A 19,074-nucleotide genomic window follows, 5' to 3' on the forward strand; every position below is an offset into this window, starting at 1 on the left:
GGATATCGGACCATCTTATCTTGTATTGGATTAATGTATACAGCTAAGGGTACGCCTGCACTACCTGCTGGCTCAGCAGGTACTGATCAATCTATCGGATTGATTTATCGTGTCTTTTCTAGACGTGATAAATTGATGCCTGTACTCCACCTCGGCAGGAGGAGTAAGCAGAGTCGATGGGGGAGCCGCCACAGTCGACTCACTGCCGTGAGGACAGCCAAGTAACTTAAACTAAGATACTTCGGCTTCAGCTACGCGAATAGCATAGCTGAAGTTGCGAATCTTAGTTCGAACCCCCCACCGGCGTAGCCCAGGCCTACGCCTAGGAGTGTCCTTGCTGTAGTCTGTTTCGTGTGCATAAGATCATCTTGGAGAACAGTAGCTACAATGGCAACTTTCATCTTCAGAATCAAACACCCTCTTTCAAGAAAGTTGAATACAGGACTCATTCATTCTAATGGCTCTCCCTTCAGTAGCTTCATGTGGGGTCATGTTTGTGCTGGCTTCCTTAAAGGAGGCTCATATTGATGCTCTTGAGAGAAGGGTAGAAGAAGAACCATATAATAGCATCTGCAATCTTCCAGGTCTGAGAAAGAAAACTTGTTACTGAAATAGACTGCTGTACTAGGAGTGAGCCATAGGAAGCATCCACTAAAGAGTGACTTGGTTTCATGTTTGTTCAATCCTACACTGATGTAAGTGGTGGTGATAATTGAATGCATTAATGATACATAAACTTCTGCAATAATTAATCTCCTGTGACACAAGCTGAGAAAAAAATTAAAAACACTCCCAAGGTGGAGAGAGAGTTGAACTCGTTGAACAAGTAACCTGCTTCTGATGAATCATAACACACAACTCTTCTGCAAGCAAAACTATAATCTACTCATGCTGACTGTGCCTGGAAGGTTGGCTTGCTGATAAAGGTAAAGTCAAGAACTACCATAGGAGTGAATGTTACATCTATGAAGAAGCCATGACCAACAATACCTGCAATCTAATTTAAATAAGGAGGTTGACTCTGAGAGGGTACACTAGGTGTACTATGGGAGGACTCTCTCCTAGCTTTTATTTTGGTAGCCAGAGAGTTAAATTCTAGAGAAATAACTTGCTGCAGATAATGTAGAATGGTAGCAGATTTCTAACCAATATCAGCTGCCCAGGAAATACTCCAAATTATTGCTTGCTATAGAGAATAAGGCCAACAACTTGGAATGTATTACTCCCTTTTTACTCAACTTGAAAGAAAACCTAGCACCTACTTCAGACAGTGGAGTCTTCACCCTTTTCCTGCAAACCTCTCTAGAGATCTATTTATTTTTGCTGAATAATCCTAGAAAACTCTGTAAACATCTGTTCTGGATAACCTGTGCCACTCAGTGTTACAAGGTTTAGTCCAAAAATGGGAAAAAAACTTGAACACTGGCCCCAGCCTGGTACATGAGATTCACACTTGTTGGCTCTTGAGTTTTGCTGCTTCGTCATTTGCTGCTACTTAATACAGTAACAACTGGACCCTATCCTGCTAAAAAATAATGTGGTGGAAGTATTGAGATGTGTAATAGAGAGTAGGCTGACTTCAACACACACATTGTCAATTTATTTCAGCTTGGACTGAACTTCTAATAACCGAGCCAATAAAATCCTGATAACTCTATTTTAAAGCAGTTGTATAGAAAATGGCACAAACTTCTGGTTCTATTTGTCCCTTCTCCATAACCCCCCCAAACTCTGTAAAGTTTTTAAAAAATAACTGAACCTATGCATAAAATTACTTATGATATCACTATACAACCTTGTGCTATAATATGAAGTGCTATAAACTAGTCTGGATTGGACCTGGTGAGAGCTATGAAAATGGTATTTGTGATTTTAGTAGGTAGAACTCTTGCTTCTACTCTGGCCTAGAGGCTGCTATGCTGTTGAAGGTGCTACTTAACACAAGAACTTTAAAAATGGCGCCCTGACTGTTATCTCTCTCTTGTAACTACCATTTCCCACTACACTTTACAGACTTTCTCCCTGTAAATTTAATTATAAATGTTCATAATTTACACATTTAAGCAGCAGTATAGTATTCTTAAACAGGATGGCTGCTATGGCTACCCATATGACGACTGCATTTCAGAAGTTGGTGAGTCAACATTATAAATCACCTGGGCATCATCAGCATGAAAAATGCTATATTGTAGAACTGGGTGAAATTTTTCAGATTAAATTTTGTTTTTACGGGGGGGGGGGAATGCAGATTAATTTGACTAATTCATGAAGTATTTGTTGAACTAATCAAAATGTTTCAGTTGGGATGGCAAATTGTAATGGGTTTGACATTTTTAGAAACATTTAAACTTTGATTTGAAACTTTTTTGCCTAACATTTTATTTCAAATATATAAAAGATATTTTTTAAAAAAATCAAATGTTTCACTTCACCTAAAACAATATTATGGTTTTTTTGGTTGGTTACTGAACTGAAAAATGGGTTACGTGCACAGCTCTTCTACAGCTACTTGCAAGGGTTTATAACTAGTCTATTTTATACTCTATGGCTAAATCAACTATGCTATTTAGCAGAATGTTGTTTTGTGCATCAAACAGTCTAGAATGTTAATGCAGAGGATAACCCTTTAAGGCATATTGCATTCATCTTTATAGCTGGGACCCTAAGGAGCTTGTTGGGGTAAGTAATGATTAATTCAAACTGCCATCCAATTTACAGTTGCCTCCACCCTTGCCCAAAATTGAGAAGGTGAAGAGAACTACCTGCTCCCCAATATCAAAAGCTTCAACTGCTTTGAGTGCCAGAAGCTCCATGTTTCCATTCCCAGCTCTCAATCCTCCAGCTTCCTCCTGACACTGTTGATGATACAATGGTTTTCAGTGCAAAAATCTGCAGATACTAAAAATTTGGGGGGGCAGTCTAAAATGAATAACCAATTTACTTTATAAAAAGAATAGTGTAGGGACTGAACTTTTGTGGGAGAGGGCTTTGAGGACAATGCTACTATAACTCAGAGTCCCTGCAGTGTAATATTGGTCCAATATCTGAGATAGATGCATGTTCACAGCTATGTAACATTGATATTAAGTGTTCCACCAGGGGGTGCTACAATCAATCCCAAATATGCTTTCATGCTATTTAACAAGGTCACAAAAGGTATCCTTGTGCTCATCTACTCTGATCGCCTGTAGAACTGTTCCTAGTAAGATCTGGCCTTGAGATGAGATGAAAAAAGATGGTGCTCTCACTAAATTGTGAAACATTAACCCTTTTACTGGGTTACAAAGTTATGCTTAGTGTGCATTAGAAAATAATAGTATGTTAGAAACATAAACCTGAAACCATGGCTGGGTAAATATTAAGGGAACTAAGCACCCCACCAACTCTCATTCAGTAGGAGTTAGACACTAACTTCTTTAGCATCCTTTTGAAAATCCCACACAAATTATATTAGAAAGTAGTGTACTCCCACAATTCTCAACCGGGGTCTGGGGTCCCCTGGGGAGCAGGTTTCAGGGGGTCCACCAAGCAGAGCCAGCATTACTCACTGGGGCCCCAGGCAGAAAGCTGAAGCCCCATCACATAAGGCAGACCCTGAGCCTTGTCAGTTGGGGTTGAAGGTGAAGCCTGAGCACCATAGCTTTGTGGGGTCTCCTGTAGTGTAGGGCCCCAGGCAGTTGCCCAGTCTATCCCCTAGAGCCCTACAGTACTTCCTCCAGTACTTTTTGTCCAATCTAGTTTAAAAATATATTCTCTCTAGTATAACCACTATCCTGTACTTCAAATAAGTCTAGGAGACCCAGCTTTTGTTTGCCATGTAGTACTATGGAATAGTACTATGGATTAGCACCTATAAGCAGAAGTGCAGTGTTCCATGGTAACCTACAAAATGATTTATTTTAACCTCCATGAATAAACATTACACAAACATCCTAACTAAACAGCCTACTTCCTTCCAGCTAGGAACTGGTTCCATTTCATACAGAATCGGGGTTAGATTCAAAGAAGGGCATAATATCATAAAATTTGTGCTAGGCTCTTTACAGAACAAATAAGAGAGACACAGCACTTGCTCCAAGAGAATGTCATGTAAGGCCCAGGTGTTGCAAGCCGATCCTGACGAGTGAAAGGGTATACCCAGTGGGCCTTGTGTGGCCAGAGGGTTTCATCCATTTGGATCCTATTTCAGGATGAAGGCCTCATATTGCACCTCATGCTGCCTCTGAATTCTACCTTCTTTCTTTCTTAAAGCAACATCTTTCATGAATATTTAAATTTTTCCCTCAAGAGGTTTTAGCCATGAAATCAAAGTATGTAAGAGATTTTCTTTCAGATCACATTTAGCATTTCAATAGTCCCTTTGACCCTCTTAAATATTTAGGCCATTCATCACTCTTTCCCAGGGATTGTAGTAGGGAGTATGGAAAATGTAAATTCAGCAATGCAAAATAATAGATGACTTGATGGTTGGTTGTCTTCACTCTCTTCCCCAAATCACTTCCACATCTGGAAGGTTGAATGACACCACTAAGGTCAAGCACATCAGAAGCTTATCCAGATTCTGGGATATGTAAATGTCTCTCATGACACTCCAGCATATGTAGTGGGAAAAAATGCTGAGCTGGAAAGTGGAAGGAAGCGAAAAGAAAATTCAGATTTTTGTTCTGTTTGACTCGTATGTGCTTTACTGCATCATTACATCACAGAATCTATGTGCTTCAGCCACTGAAGTTTTGAAATAGCATGCATATTAACCTCTACACAATTGCTATATAGAATGAGGAGGCAGTATGGGGGTTAGAGCTTTGGAGTGAAAGCCACTTGGCCTGGATCCGTTCCTGACACTGAAAGATTTATTTTATGATCTTCGGTAACTCACCCCACCTTTTAGTGCTTTAGTTTCTCCATCATTGAGGATAACATTTCCCTTCCTCCTGGGATTATGAGTCTTAATTAACTATGGTAAAGTGTTGTGAGTTCTTGCACATAGAATGATCCTTAGAAGAATGTTTATCATTATTTGGATATTTCCTCCTGAGTTAATCTCATACTTGAACCTAAATCTTTGGAGGTATTTCTAACACAATCCACATGCAAAACTCCCATTGATTCAGGGACTCCGGATTGAGCATGAGGTGATGCTCTCCGGAAAACTACGTCTGATACCACCATAGGCTCCTTCATCCAAAACCCCTGCCTAAACTCAGGAACTGCAGTGTAGGATCAGACCCAATCTCCATCTAGTCTAATATCCTGTCTCCGATAATGGCCAGCACCAGATGCTTCAGAGCAAGATGCAAGAAATCGTACAGGAAGGAGATGTAGGATAAGCAGCCCCCCATCAGAGTCTCATCCTCACTGTAATAATTATATATGGTCTTAAACTCTGAAGCATGAGGTTTTAGCCATTGCATTCAGATACCACAGTGATGAGTACTTAGAAATACTTATAGTGGACCCTGATGATAATGTGTCCACACAAGCTACGATAAGGCCTATCAAGTCAGGGCTTCATGGTTCAGGGCTTTTGGGGGTCCAGAAAAGCATTTTTCTCTCTCCCTGTAGTATTTCAGAGTTGATAGGTGCATCATAGGATGTTTTTGCCTTCTACTATTGGCCGCTGTCCAAAGAATACCTCTGAGCTGAACAGATGAGCTAGAATCTGATTTCACTTGGCAGCCATGTTCTTATTAATCACTATTGACCAACATTGTGCAAAGAGTCAATATACAGTACAAGGACTGGGTCAACTGCTGTCATCACTGGGAATTACACCCCCACTCCCAGGGAGCAATGTAGCTGAGATTCAGAAAACATACTATTTAAGAATGTTTACGCCTTACCATTTGCAGATGGAAGCATTATTCTATTAAAACTTACTCTGAGATTTCTGGGAATAAGAGAGATTAGAAAAGACTAGTTACTCCTTTAGTAACCAAATACCTATGAATTAGCGGAAAGCAGTGGTTCATGTCAACTGTAGTACAGAATTGTCCAGGCTGACAGTCTCACTGTGATAGCATTTCATTTTTTCTAAGTTAAACACCTCTGAAAACTAAAATCTTTCAAGATAATTCCCATAACAGTTGTAAAAGATACAGTGACGAGGTAAATCTCCCACGTGCCTCACCAAGATAGTTAACTAAAATACTATCTTATTCTATAAGGTTCTAGGTTTTTATTAATCCACTCATGTTGAACAATCAAAAGTATATGGGACCTGATCATGCAGCTGCTCCAAACAAAGCAAGGTGATCTTTGGGAGTTACAAGATCAGGCCCATAATTCTTATAAAGGGGTAGTCAAGGTACCTTTAATAATTTAAATGAGAATGCTTAGCAGCTGGCACTCTCAGCACTTTACAAACCTCAGTTAAATCTCCCCACACTCAGGAAAGTTTGTACTATTATCACTACTTTACAGATGAATGAAGAGAGGGTGATGCTAATAATTTCAAGAGTGGCCTCTGGTTTTGGGTGGCTGATTTTTGGGATGATGAGTTTGAGACACCTTGAGCCTGCTTTTCCAGAGTACTTTTCACTCACAGGTCCCCCTGACTCAATGGAAGTTATGAGCACTCAGCATTTCTGCAATTTAGGCTCAGTGTGTGTCTCATGTTGAGCACCCAGAACATATGGCTGCTTTTGAAACTGTTGAACTAAGTGACTTGGCCAAGGTTATTTAGGGCTGATCCTGCTCCCACTGAAGTCATTGAGCCTAATCCCCCTCTCAATACACAGGTTGTATCAAGTTCAGTGGAGTTACTCTTGATTTCTATTGATTCAAGTGAGAGAAGAAACTCACCCATTAATTTCAATGGGAGCCCACAGGGAGGCAGAATTAGGAATGACTTCTAGTCCTATGTCACTAAACCATCTCTTGAAATATGACATTGGTTTCCACAGTCATTTTCCCCTCTGTGTTCATACATCCTGGTTTGTTACTATAAGATTGCATACAAGTGCTATGCAAAAACCAGTACTGAAGCATAGATTCTGAAAAACACCACCACACACAGGGGCAGAGAAGTTTGATGACTTCAGCTGGGCCACAAAGCTGGGACTAGAACTCAGAAGTCTTGGGGCTAACTAGATTACACTGGGGTTATGCTATAAATGAGAGCAGAATTTTTTTCTTTGACTCCCAGTCACCTGCTCTAAACACTAATCCGATGCCTTCTCTCTTCAAATTAATATTACATTTGTTTGTTTCAGACAGGGATTTTTAGCCTCTGGCTATCCGTAAGATACTATGATGCACCTGGTTAGCCTGTTTCAATGCCTATCCACTCTTTAAAGAGTTTGCATGTCTTACTTTTATAAAATAACATGAGGACACTGCCATCCAGCAGGACATAATTAGGAAACAAAATAGCTGAAGGAGTAAATGAAATATGTGTGCCTCAATTACTAATCTGCTGTGGTTGGAGTTACAGAACATATCTAAATGACTAAACACTGGAAAATCCTGTCATGGGGGAGGAGGGTCATCTTTTTCTGCAGCTACAGTTGCAGTCATTTCCCTTCAGAGATACACAATTTCCCAAAACGCATCCTGTCTGAGAGGGCAATGGTATGTCAGCAGCTGGTGGAGACATCCTTCCTATTTTCTTCTTCTGAGGCAGAGCTCCATCTTGCTCTCCAGCCTGAGAAATGGATTGAATCTTGACCTTTTACACAAGCATTGTCTCTGTATGCCAGAGGAAATCTTAAACAGAAGCTCTGGTTCTCATTAGACATTTCTGCTCATTATATTGCTGCGATGAAGAAATCGTCCATCATGGGATAGCTTTCTTTGTCTCTCTGTAGTAAGATGTCAGACCTATGGCCCATGGACCTGACGCAACCTAGATGAAGTGCTGATCTGGGCATACACATCTGGTCCACTGTACTGCTCAACAGACAGAACAAGGGACGGGGCAGCCGTGGTTTCTTAATTGCAGTGTAGACATCCCTAAAAGAGAGCCTGACAAATGGCTATACTAGAGAGCTTACATTAGCTGCTCTAAGCATATGGGAGAGAGCTCTCCTCTTGACTTAATTAATCCACCCCCAATGAGTGGAAGTAGCTATGTCAGTGGGAGAAACTCTCCTGCTAGCATAGCGCTGTCCAAACTGGTGCTTATTCACATCCCTGAGTGACATAAGTGATAGCATAGACATAGCCAAAGTGGAGAAAGGGCATGGTTCTGGCTAGAGGGACAATGGCCATTGCAAGCAAAGATGTCTATGGAGAGGGCCTTGGTTGAGGGAGGTCATAAGAGAACAGCATTCTCTGTGGTCTCCAGGAACTCATGGCCTAAGGAAATAAACCTGGTTCCTTGAGAAATAAGATACTATTCACTGTGAGTGAAAATGGCAGCATCAGGCCTTACCTTATTTCATTCTCTCTCCCAGACAGTGAAGCAATACAAGCACTCATTCCAAACCCATCATCATTTCTGGATCCTCCTTTCTTGACTCTGCAGTGCTTTCAATGGGGGTCTGAAGAATCCCCACAGACCAATAGGTATTGTTTGCTGAACTTTTACTGCATGTTTCAACATAGTAAGGATATGCTCTGAAAGAATATTATGTTACCTGTAGTTAAAGGAACTGCCCTGCTTTTGCTTTCTTTCTTATGGGAGTTGTTTGTCTAGATTTTATTTTAATAAGATATTGTCCAAGTTTAATGTTGTAAATTTGTATTATTATTAATTAATATTAGGGAGTGCCTAGGGAGCCCAAATGAGGTAAGGCTTAATTGGGCTTGGCACTGTACAAACACAAAGTAAGAGACAGTCCCTGCTCTGAAAAGCTTACAAGACAGACAAAGAGGTGGGAGGGAGGAATATAACATGCAAGCAGAGTGAATAATGTGTGATGTCTATAAACATGTAAGTACCGTGACTTTTTAAAAAATGTTTTGCATGGAATTTTGTTGGGAGAGAATTGACTAAAAAGGAAGGGAGACAGAATACTGAAGATGTAAATGCTCAGATCTAGAGACTCTATCCAGTATCGCAAACAGCTATTTTAAAAGCTCATTGTTACCAGTGTGGGAAAGTAGTAGTGAAAAAGAAAAAAGTTGGACACTACAGCCAGGATCGATGCTCTGAGATCGATCCACCAGCGGTCGATTTAGTGGGTCAAGTGAAGACCTGCCCAATCGACAGCACATCGCTCTCCAGTCAACCCCTGTACTCTACCCCTGACGAGAAGAAATTCTCCTGTCTACCCACCCCACCCCACCACCCCCCGCGGTGTAGACCCCGCGGTAACTTGACCTAAGGTACGTCGACTCCAGCTACGTTATTCACACAGCTGGAGTTGCGAAGACTGAAGGCAATAGTTACTGTAGAAAGATTCCCGATTTATCCTCCTAAAATTGTTTTGAGTTTGATAGATTAACATTTTAATTTGCTTTGCCTGGATGCTTATTGTAGTATTACCTTTTACTCTCAGAACTGGATCATTAGGTGGAAAAAATAGGCACAGTCTGCCCACTGCAGTTGCAAATTCCACAAACAGCATGCCATAGGGGAAAAGGAAAACACAGAGAATGGGGCTGAACTGTCCTACCACCTATGCTAATTTTAACTCAGTTGGCTCCAGTGGAGTTACTCCTTCTTTACACCATTCTACATGAGAGAAGAATCAGGCTCAGAGAAAGAGAGACTAACAGCAGGTAATTGAAAGTAGCAAATATGAAGAACCTTTGCTTCCATCAAATCACTATATATGCCGGTGAAGAATGTGGTATAATACCAGCCAGCTCTCTCATTATTGTTTAAAGGAATGGTATGACTAAACCCCTTTGTAGGAAGACTTAAGATTATAATCTTTGTTTCTCCAGTGGTGTTTCTCTTTGAACACGTACCAAATTCTGAGGAACCCATTTCCAGCATCCTCTTCTGTCTCTAAAGATGGAAAGGACATCACCTCTAAGAATTTAGCTACACATTTCCTTTTCTGAAAACAAACACTATTTGGTTACAGACATGTGTTTACATTTTCCAGTAAAAAACACTAAATCCCTTGAGAAACCTCTGTAAATGTAAAGCCTTTCCTTTCTGCATAGTGGGAAATTCGAGAATCAAATTTCTGTGGTATGCAGCCATAGAGCAGCAGTTTTTGTATCTCTACACATTTATTTAAAAACTGTTACTAACCGGTGATATCAACTATTAAATTATTTTATCGCCCCAATGGCTCCTCCACATCTCTGCTGGAGCCCTAAAGATGCTTCAGTTCTTCCTTTCTTTACACATTCCTGCCCACCCTTGAGACTCCATGTCTCAATCCCTAACCTTCTGGCTGAGGATGACTGGATGGAACTCCCTTCTGAGCCTGTCAATGCAGCTGTCATCCAAAAAGTGAGCTGTTGGGCGAGAAAAGGCACTCCCTTCCCTCTGGATCTGAGCTAGCTACCTCATCTTGAAAGGATTTGTTACTCAGTGATATCAGCCTAGAGTGAAATAGAGATCACTTGTCAGCATTTAATGGTAATACTTAAACACTTACATCACAAGATTAGCTCCATAAAATGTGCAGCTTCTTTTTACCCTTGAAATGAGATGTGTTGAGAGCAACATGTACTTTATACGTATAGGACCCAACAATGAAGTATCCATTTAATGTCTGATGCATCCTCTATGAGAAGATTATTGGGGCGGAAATAAACCTATATAGAGGACAAGAAACTCCTTGAGTCTCAGAATGTCTGTTGCATTGTTTTGTTAGGGGAGTGAAGTATACTCTCTTGTGGCAGTACACAGCCCTTGACCACTGTAAGCAAATACATTCTCTGAGAACTGCTTTGCAAAGCTTCCTGACCCCTTGTCACCACGGCTCCTGCCTGGGTTCCTTTCCTGGCTGCTGCTCCTCGTCCCACCCCACTCAGGGCCTTTACTCAGCAAAGAGGACAGTGAATAAAAAATGCTGACATTGTCTTACCTAGTGATTCCACACAGAAACCGGGGAAGGAATGATAGGATAGAAAATGGCTATGCCCTCATCCCCAACCCTTCCCAACCGTCAGAGCCCAATTACCAGAGAGCATACAGGGGCTTTTGCAAAGTTAAGGGAAAAGGAGATGATGCTATAGACCTGGCCCCTCTCCCTGTCGGAGTAAGGCCTGATCTGAATGTCTTCTGCTTGCAAGAGTAGAGGTGACAATTTGTCATGTATCCCACATTTGAGGCAGGTAGAGGGCTGTGAGGACCCTGTACCTTCCCTTGCCACATCATCGTCCTTGCCTGATGAGGCAGTAGCAGGAGCATCGGTTTCAGGACCTCTGCTCATTGACCACAAGGCGCACCAAGACCTGCTCACCTGCATTGCCCGCAACATGGGCCTACAGGCAGAGGAAGTGGCCAAAACAGAAGACCCAATGGTGGACATTCTTGCTCCAGAAGTCCTTCACGGGTGGTGTTACCACTAATAAAGACCATACAAAATAATAATAAAACCTGTGGCAGACTCCAGCCTCCATTCTGCCCATCTAGGGGCATAGAGAGGAAGTACTTTGTGCCGTCTCTGGAGTACGAATACTTATTCTCTCACTTGCACCCTTGCTCCCTGGTGGTCTTGGCGGTGAATGAAAAGGAGCACGAGAGGCAACAGTCACTGGCCCAGGTGCCTATCCAGGAGATCTGCACAGCGGCAACCTGGTCTTCCGTACACACCTTTACCACTCACTATGCCATCACCTAGCATTCCAGAGAGGATGCAGCTTTTGGCAGAGAGGTTCTCCAATCAGCAATTCCTTAACTCCGACCCCCACCTCCAGGGTAGAGCTTGGGAGTCACCTGATTGGAATCGATGTGAACAAGCACTCGAAGAAGAAAAAATGGTTACTCACCTTCTTGTAACTGTTGTTCTTCAAGATGTGTTGTTCACATACATTCCAATACCCACCCACCTTCCCCTCTGTCAGAGTAGCCGGCAAGAAGGAACTGAAGAGGGCTCTGGTCGGCAGGGTCATATATTGAGCACCATGAAGGCGCCACGCCAGGGGGCTCCCGAGCCAACCCGATGGGAGCTGCTAAGGGGAAAAGTTTCCAACCACTCTGTATGCGGTGCATGCACACCTGATTGGAATGGACTTGAACGACACATCTCGAAGAAGAACAACAGTTACTAGAAGATGTGTAACTCTTTTTTTTTTAAACACGTCTTAGCTGATCAAAATAAACCTCTGGTGTGGTACACTGGGATATTAACATGTTAGCTAGGATGCGTTTAAAAATACTTTTTTCTTCCTAGTGAAGATAAGGACTTTTCATAGATTGAAAATAACAAAACAAGAAAGACAAAAATAGTCTTCATGAAAGAGCTACTTATTTGATGATACAAAGGTTCAAGAAATTTAAATGTATTGAATATGCCAACTGTTTTGACAAATGAGAATATGCAAATACATGATATTAATAAATAGTAAAAGAGACCTATATCAATTACAAATGCAAAAACCAGTAAATCCAGTACAAACAATCCCTGAGAACCCAACTCATGCATAGGTCTAATTAAGGACACAGTCTTGCAAAGTGCTGAACACCTTCAGCTTTCATTGAACTCATTGGGATTAAGTATTTTACGGGAAACACTAGTCACTTTGGAGGCTTAACCTCCAATTTACATACTAATGCCAGATCCACAAAGGGACTTAGGTGATGCAACTCTGGGCATCGCGGTGCTTAACCTGTTGGTGCCTGGAAAATCGCAGGAATACTACCACTGTGATCCACAAAACCCGAGCTAGGTGCCTAGGCTTCCATAAAATGAATGGGAAGAGATAGGTCCCATGGAAAAGAAGCCCTTGAGGAATTCCACCATGATTTCAACAATTTCCATCCCACCATCAACCTCAGCCTGGTCCAGTCCACACAAGAGATCCACTTCCTGGACACTACAGTGCTAATAAACAATGGTCACATAAACACCACCCTATACCGGAAACCTACTGACCGCTATTCCTACCTGCATGCCTCCAGCTTTCACCCTGACCACACCACACGATCCATCGTCTACAGCCAAGCTCTGCGATACAACCGCATTTGCTCCAACCCCTCAGACAGAGACAAACACCTACAAGATCTCTGTCAAGCTTTCTTACAACTACAGTACCCACCTGCGGAAGTAAAGAAACAGATTGATAGAGCCAGAAGAGTTCCCAGAAGTTACCTACTACAGGACAGGCCTAACAAAGAAAATAACAGAACGCCACTAGCCGTCACCTTCAGCCCCCAACTAAAACCCCTCCAACGCATTATTAAGGATCTACAACCTATCCTAAAGGATGACCCAACACTCTCACAAATCTTGGGAGACAGGCCAGTCCTTGCCTACAGACAGCCCCGCAACCTGAAGCAAATACTCACCAACAACCACATACCACACAACAGAACCACTAACCCGGGAACTTATCCTTGCAACAAAGCCCGTTGCCAATTGTGCCCACATATCTATTCAGGGGACACCATCACAGGGCCTAATAACATCAGCCACACTATCAGAGGCTCGTTCACCTGCACATCCACCAATGTGATTTATGCCATCATGTGCCAGCAATGCCCCTCTGCCATGTACATTGGTCAAACTGGACAGTCTCTACGTAAAAGAATAAATGGACACAAATCAGATGTCAAGAATTATAACATTCATAAACCAGTTGGAGAACACTTCAATCTCTCTGGTCACGCAATCACAGACATGAAGGTCGCTATCTTAAAACAAAAAAACTTCAAATCCAGACTCCAGCGAGAAACTGCTGAATTGGAATTCATTTGCAAATTGGATACTATTAATTTAGGCTTAAATAGAGACTGGGAGTGGCTAAGTCATTATGCAAGGTAGCCTATTTCCTCTTGTTTTTTCCTACCCCCCCCCCCAGATGTTCTGGTTTAACTTGGATTTAAACTTGGAGAGTGGTCAGTTTGGACGAGCTATTACCAGCAGGAGAGTGAGTCTGTGTGTGTATGGGGGTGGGTTTTTGGAGGGGGGTGAGGGAGTGAGAGAACCTGGATTTGTGCAGGAAATGGCCTAACTTCATTATCATGCACATTGTGTAAAGAGTTGTCACTTTGGATGGGCTATCACCAGCAGGAGAGTGAATTTGTGTGGGGGGGTGGAGGGTGAGAAAACCTGGATTTGTGCTGGAAATGGCCTAACCTGACGATTACTTTAGATAAGCTATTACCAGCAGGACAGTGGGGTGGGAGGAGGTATTGTTTCATATTCTCTGTGTATATATAAAGTCTGCTGCAGTTTCCACAGTATGCATCTGATGAAGTGAGCTGTAGCTCACGAAAGCTCATGCTCAAATAAATTGGTTAGTCTCTAAGGTGCCACAAGTACTCCATTTCTTTTTGTTCCTAAGAATGCAATTCACAAAAGTCAATAGGCTAGGCAGGGAGACATCTAAGCTAGCTGATAGGAGATGCCAAGGAGAGAGGTGTGTCCTAAGCCTTGCCCCTCTCTCTCCTAAGTCTGGGCTGCAGGTGCTGTCCTGGAATCAGAGACTTGGGCTGTGGGGCTGTTTCATTGCCGGGCTCTAGGCCCTGTGGGGAGGGAGGGTCCCAAAGCTTGGGCTCCTGCCTGTGTCTGGAAGTCGACACAGAAATGAAACAGCCCCTTAGCCCAAGTCACCTAGCACAGGCGAGCCATGGGTTTTCTTTGGTGTGTAGACATACTCTGAGGCACCTAAGGCATTTCTTTTGGGAATGAGTTAGGCCCCTGCCTTTCTCCATCCGAAATGGCCAGAGGAGGAGGCGGTGCCCACTACTCTCTCTCTCTCTGGCCCAGTGACTGCTTATCCACAGTGGAACAGAATCACTGGGCCAGAGATAGAGGGGAATGACTCTGTAGCCCAGTGGGGTTAAGGACCCAGCATCCAGTCCCCCTACTCCAATGACTCTGTAATTATTGATACACCTGAGGGGTCCCTACATCAGAATATTCTATAGTTCAGAACACTTTCCTGACAGCAGATCCCTGCTCAAAACCTTCCCTTCCCACCCAGCAAAGGAGAAGGATTGAACCCAGGTCTCACAAAATGCCAGCTGAGTGCTCTAACCACCGAGCTAGAAGGGGGGTGACTGCTATCTCCTCTGAGCACACCTACTATGGCCACACCACACGTGACTTAGGCAGATGAATGCCTATCTTCTGCAAAGTTTCTGACTCGATCTGGGGCTTAGGTGGGAGATAGACATCTGTACACTTAGAGTGAGAAAGCAGTGGACATACCCAGAGGCAGAAACATAGGTGCCTAGGTAACTTTTACCCTGAAAATTTAGGTGTTGAGTAAGTTTAGGTTCCTAAAGGGTTAGGTGGGAGTTTTGTGGATCACAATGGAGCCAAAACTGGGATTTAGGCACGTAAGTCTGGTGTTTAGCTGCCTAAGTAGCTTTGTGGATCTAGGCCTTAGATTCCTATCCTGCACTAGGATCTGTTACTGTTGACCCTTGAACCTGTGTGGAATCCCATTGAAGCTTAATCCAAGAGAATTTCAGTATGTTCTGAGCTGAAACTAACAACCAATGGCTTGAGCCAAAGCCCACTGAAATCAATGAAAAGAAGCCGATTGACTTCATGTGCTTTGGAACAAGCCCTTACAGAGATGCTCAGCATCTGTGAAAAATCAGACTGGGGTTGTCTGAATAGAGAAGTTAAAATGTGGTGTTTTCAGATACTTTGACCAATTAAAAAAAATTACTTTTATATTTCTTTAAAAAATTAATTTCTCAAGCAATAACTCTTCCCATGTTCTTTTGTTTCAGAAAATGTCTAGGTATTTAACTTTGAAAAGCAGCTGTTATACATGCACCTTTCATAAAAATTTTAATAACATAATGAACCACTCATCCCAAACAGTGTAAATGGAAGAATCATAATGGTTTTATTGAGGTCAGAATGACCCAATGGAATTATGTCAATAGCAATATCTTGTACAATATCCAGGTACAATGTGTAATTCCACAGATAGCATATTTGGAGCCCTTCAGGACTTAAAAAGCTCTTCCAAAAGATATTGCACAATTCCCAGACATATCAAAGAGCCATGTTCAAGAATCATTTACAGAGAGAACTGCAGATCATGAATTCTGTGTTGAAAAGGAGTTGCAAGGGACATATTCCCTAGGAAGATCTTGCAGTTTTTGGCAAAAATGGTTACAAGGTAGTGCATAAATAAAAGCAAGTAGCCATTTTGTTTGTTTTTTAATGATCACTTGATTCTGAAATCAAACCCAGCAGATAGCAAGGTCCTATGTGGATTTAAACAGATTGTTCATTGTATTGTGGCAGAATGTCCAACGCATTGTCCAAACATATAAGACACAATCTTTGCCCTGAAGAGAAATGACAGCTCTATCTGCTAATACACTTTTATGTAGTTTCTGTGTAGTGCTGTACAGCATGTTATCAACTGAAGGTTTTATTTTAAAGGTAGGTGTCATACATTGGTATTATGTCAATATGAGCTTCCCTCTCTGCCCTATACAGTCTTACAATAGTACTTGTAATGAAACTATCAGATAAGCTGGGTGAGCGTCAGAAACAATATCAAATATAATCAGCAGTCTGATTACAAAGCCAGTAGTTTCCTATTGATCTCAATCTTCATGGAAATTTTACAATGGCATCTTAAACTCATAATTTTAAGTGGGAGTACCTGCCCATTTTTAGCTACACCAGTATTCTCCTTAATTTAGGGTATGCAGAGTAATTGTAGCTGTGTTAGTCTCAGGATTGTCTCTCATTTAGGGCACTTTTGAAAGTTGCCCCTCCAGCCTCTGCTGTGATTGCTGGGTTGTTCATTAAGATACAGATACCCTTCCTTAAATCCTCTCACTGCTTTGGAGTGTCCCTAGTGGAGGGTGTGTTGAAAGGCCTGGAATTCTCTGGAATAGTTGCCACTGGATCTGGAAGATAAAAGAGTTACACTGAGAATCGGGATCTGTGTCGGTCTTTTTTTTGAGAATTTCAGTGTTTGTGTAGGAATTTCCCTGACTTTTCTACTGCACCCAAATCACACATAAATGGTGGATTTATCTGAGTTGTAAATGGTTTTCATGGTTAGATTATGATTCTCTTATCCGGAAAAGTACCTTACATCACAAATAGTCTCATCATGCTTGTGGAACAGGGTACTACTCGGTGTGAGAAGGGTATTACAATCTACTTCTAAACTTTTATCCCATAAAGTTATTTTACTTTTGAATCTTTGGTTTTTCAATACATAAATCTGCACACCACCCACTAGTTATAACTTCCTACTCCTTTTTCTACCCCTTGACTCACAATATGATTTGTGCCTACGTTTCTCTGAGCCTTTTAACTCCAGGGTGGGAATTATTAGTCACACTTGATGCTATTCTGCCCATCATAGGATTACAAGTCTCCCTGGTCAGCATTTAGGGGCAAAAGGAGCAGCATCCAGTAGTGCAAGGTGGTGTCATCCCAAGGAAGGGGTGAAATTTGCGACGAGGGAAGAAACACACAGGGGGGCACAATTCCCAGAAAATTGGGGGCACAAGGATACCATCCCAGTGAGAAGAGCCCCATCTCTGGGAAGCAAGGGATGAGAGGGCCCAGCTTGAGGGAGAAAGGAAGACACAAGGGGGATCCCATCCACTGTGGATAGTATTGAGGGGCCATGGGGTACCCTCACACAGTGGCAGAGGATAGCTGAGGGGGGCTTTTCCCTGGGGGGAGTTAAAGATACACAGGAGCTCTGTCCTCAGTAGTGTGTGTAGGGGGGAAGCAGCCCCAAGGGTAGTGAGAACATGGGGGCATCCCCAAAGGGCAAGGGGAATGCTATGGGGGCAGACAGCCCCCTCCCTAAGGGCAGTGAGAACCTGGGGGCATCCCCGTGGGGGGACACTAAGGGGACAGTCACCCCCTTGCCCCTGGGGGCAGTGAGAAGCTGGGGGCATCCCAGTGGGGGGGACGCTAAGGGGATAGGCACCCCTTCCTCCCTTGGGTAATGAGGACCTGGGGGCATCCCAGTGGGGGGGGACGCTAAGGGGACAGGCACCCCCTTGCCCCCCGTGGGTAGTGAGGACATGGGGTACTGAGGGGGGCACAGGGGCCCTTTTCCCCGAGGCAGGAAGGAAGGTGCAGGGACCCGGGGCGGGGGGAGGGCTCCAGCCCCACTTGGGGGGCTAAGCGGGTCGCAGGCCCTGTCCCGCAGGAAGGGAGGCGGACGGCCGCCGCGCTACGCGCTGTCCCGGGCTTTGTTGTGCTCGCCGCCAGGGCCCCGGGCAGGGGGCGGGGGAAGGCGGCGGCGGCGGCGCCTCCTCCTCGGCGCTGGCCCCGCTTATGGCGACGCTGGGCACATCCGGGCTTCTCCTCGTCCGGCGGCTGCCGCCGCCGCTGCCCTGAGCGCCCAGCCCGACTCCATTAGCGCGTCCCCCTTCCTGCCCGGCCCCAGAGGCAGGGGTAGCCCCGGCGAAGGCAGCGCCGAGCCCCAGCAGCGACCGGGGACATGTCCAACCAGGGGGCCCGGAGGAACGGGCCCGTCAAGCTGCGCCTGACAGGTGAGGGGGGACTGGGGGAGCCCCCGGCACCGAGTCTGGGGCCCGCCGAGCCCCGGGTCTGCTCTGCCGCGGGGACGGGAGGAGGCAGTGGGGAGGCGGAGAGGGGGGCTGGGGGCCAAGAGCCGGGCTTTGTGAGGAGACGGGAATGGGGTAGGTAGCGGGGGAGCCTGCTTTGGGGGGCACGGGCTGCTTTGGGAAGAAGGTTGAGGGGGGTAGGGGCCGAGTTGGGGGGCGGGCGCTGTTGTGGGGAGTAGATTGGGGCCGGGCAGTGTGGGGGGGGAAGGGAAGGTCTGGTGGGGGGGGGCAGGCGGTGTGTGGGGCGAGGGGGGGGAAGCGGAGATGGGGAGTGTGGGTGTTAGGTTGGGGGGGTGCAAGGAAAGAGAGAGCCGGGGAAAGCCCCTTTCTCTGTTTTCTAAACACCGCGAGCCCAGCTGGAGGGGTGGGATCGAGCTCCCTCCATGTGTATTTGAGATTGAACCTGGGGTTTGGAGACTCGGGCCTCCGGAAAAAGTAAACTCTCTCCTCTCTCCCGGCGCTCCGCAGCAGGGGGCGGG

At 44.2% G+C, this 19,074-nt stretch overlaps 1 protein-coding gene across 3 annotated transcripts in view; it reads left to right on the forward strand.

Moving 5' to 3' along the window:
- Positions 1-18,303: 18,303 nt before the first annotated feature.
- The window catches only part of SMURF2 (SMAD specific E3 ubiquitin protein ligase 2), a 96,407-nt gene continuing 95,636 nt past the window's right edge, over positions 18,304-19,074 (forward strand). For all 3 annotated transcript variants that reach the window (XR_013347857.1, XM_077833027.1, XM_077833028.1), the window contains exon 1: positions 18,304-18,520. Coding sequence is in view for 2 of the 3 variants with exons in the window: in XM_077833027.1 (XP_077689153.1) it covers positions 18,469-18,520 (52 nt within the window). In the remaining variant the exon portion in view is untranslated. The remainder of the gene's footprint in view (positions 18,521-19,074) is intronic.

Source organism: Eretmochelys imbricata, chromosome 14 (genome assembly GCF_965152235.1).
Source record: "Eretmochelys imbricata isolate rEreImb1 chromosome 14, rEreImb1.hap1, whole genome shotgun sequence".
NCBI classification, from domain to species: domain Eukaryota; kingdom Metazoa; phylum Chordata; order Testudines; family Cheloniidae; genus Eretmochelys; species Eretmochelys imbricata.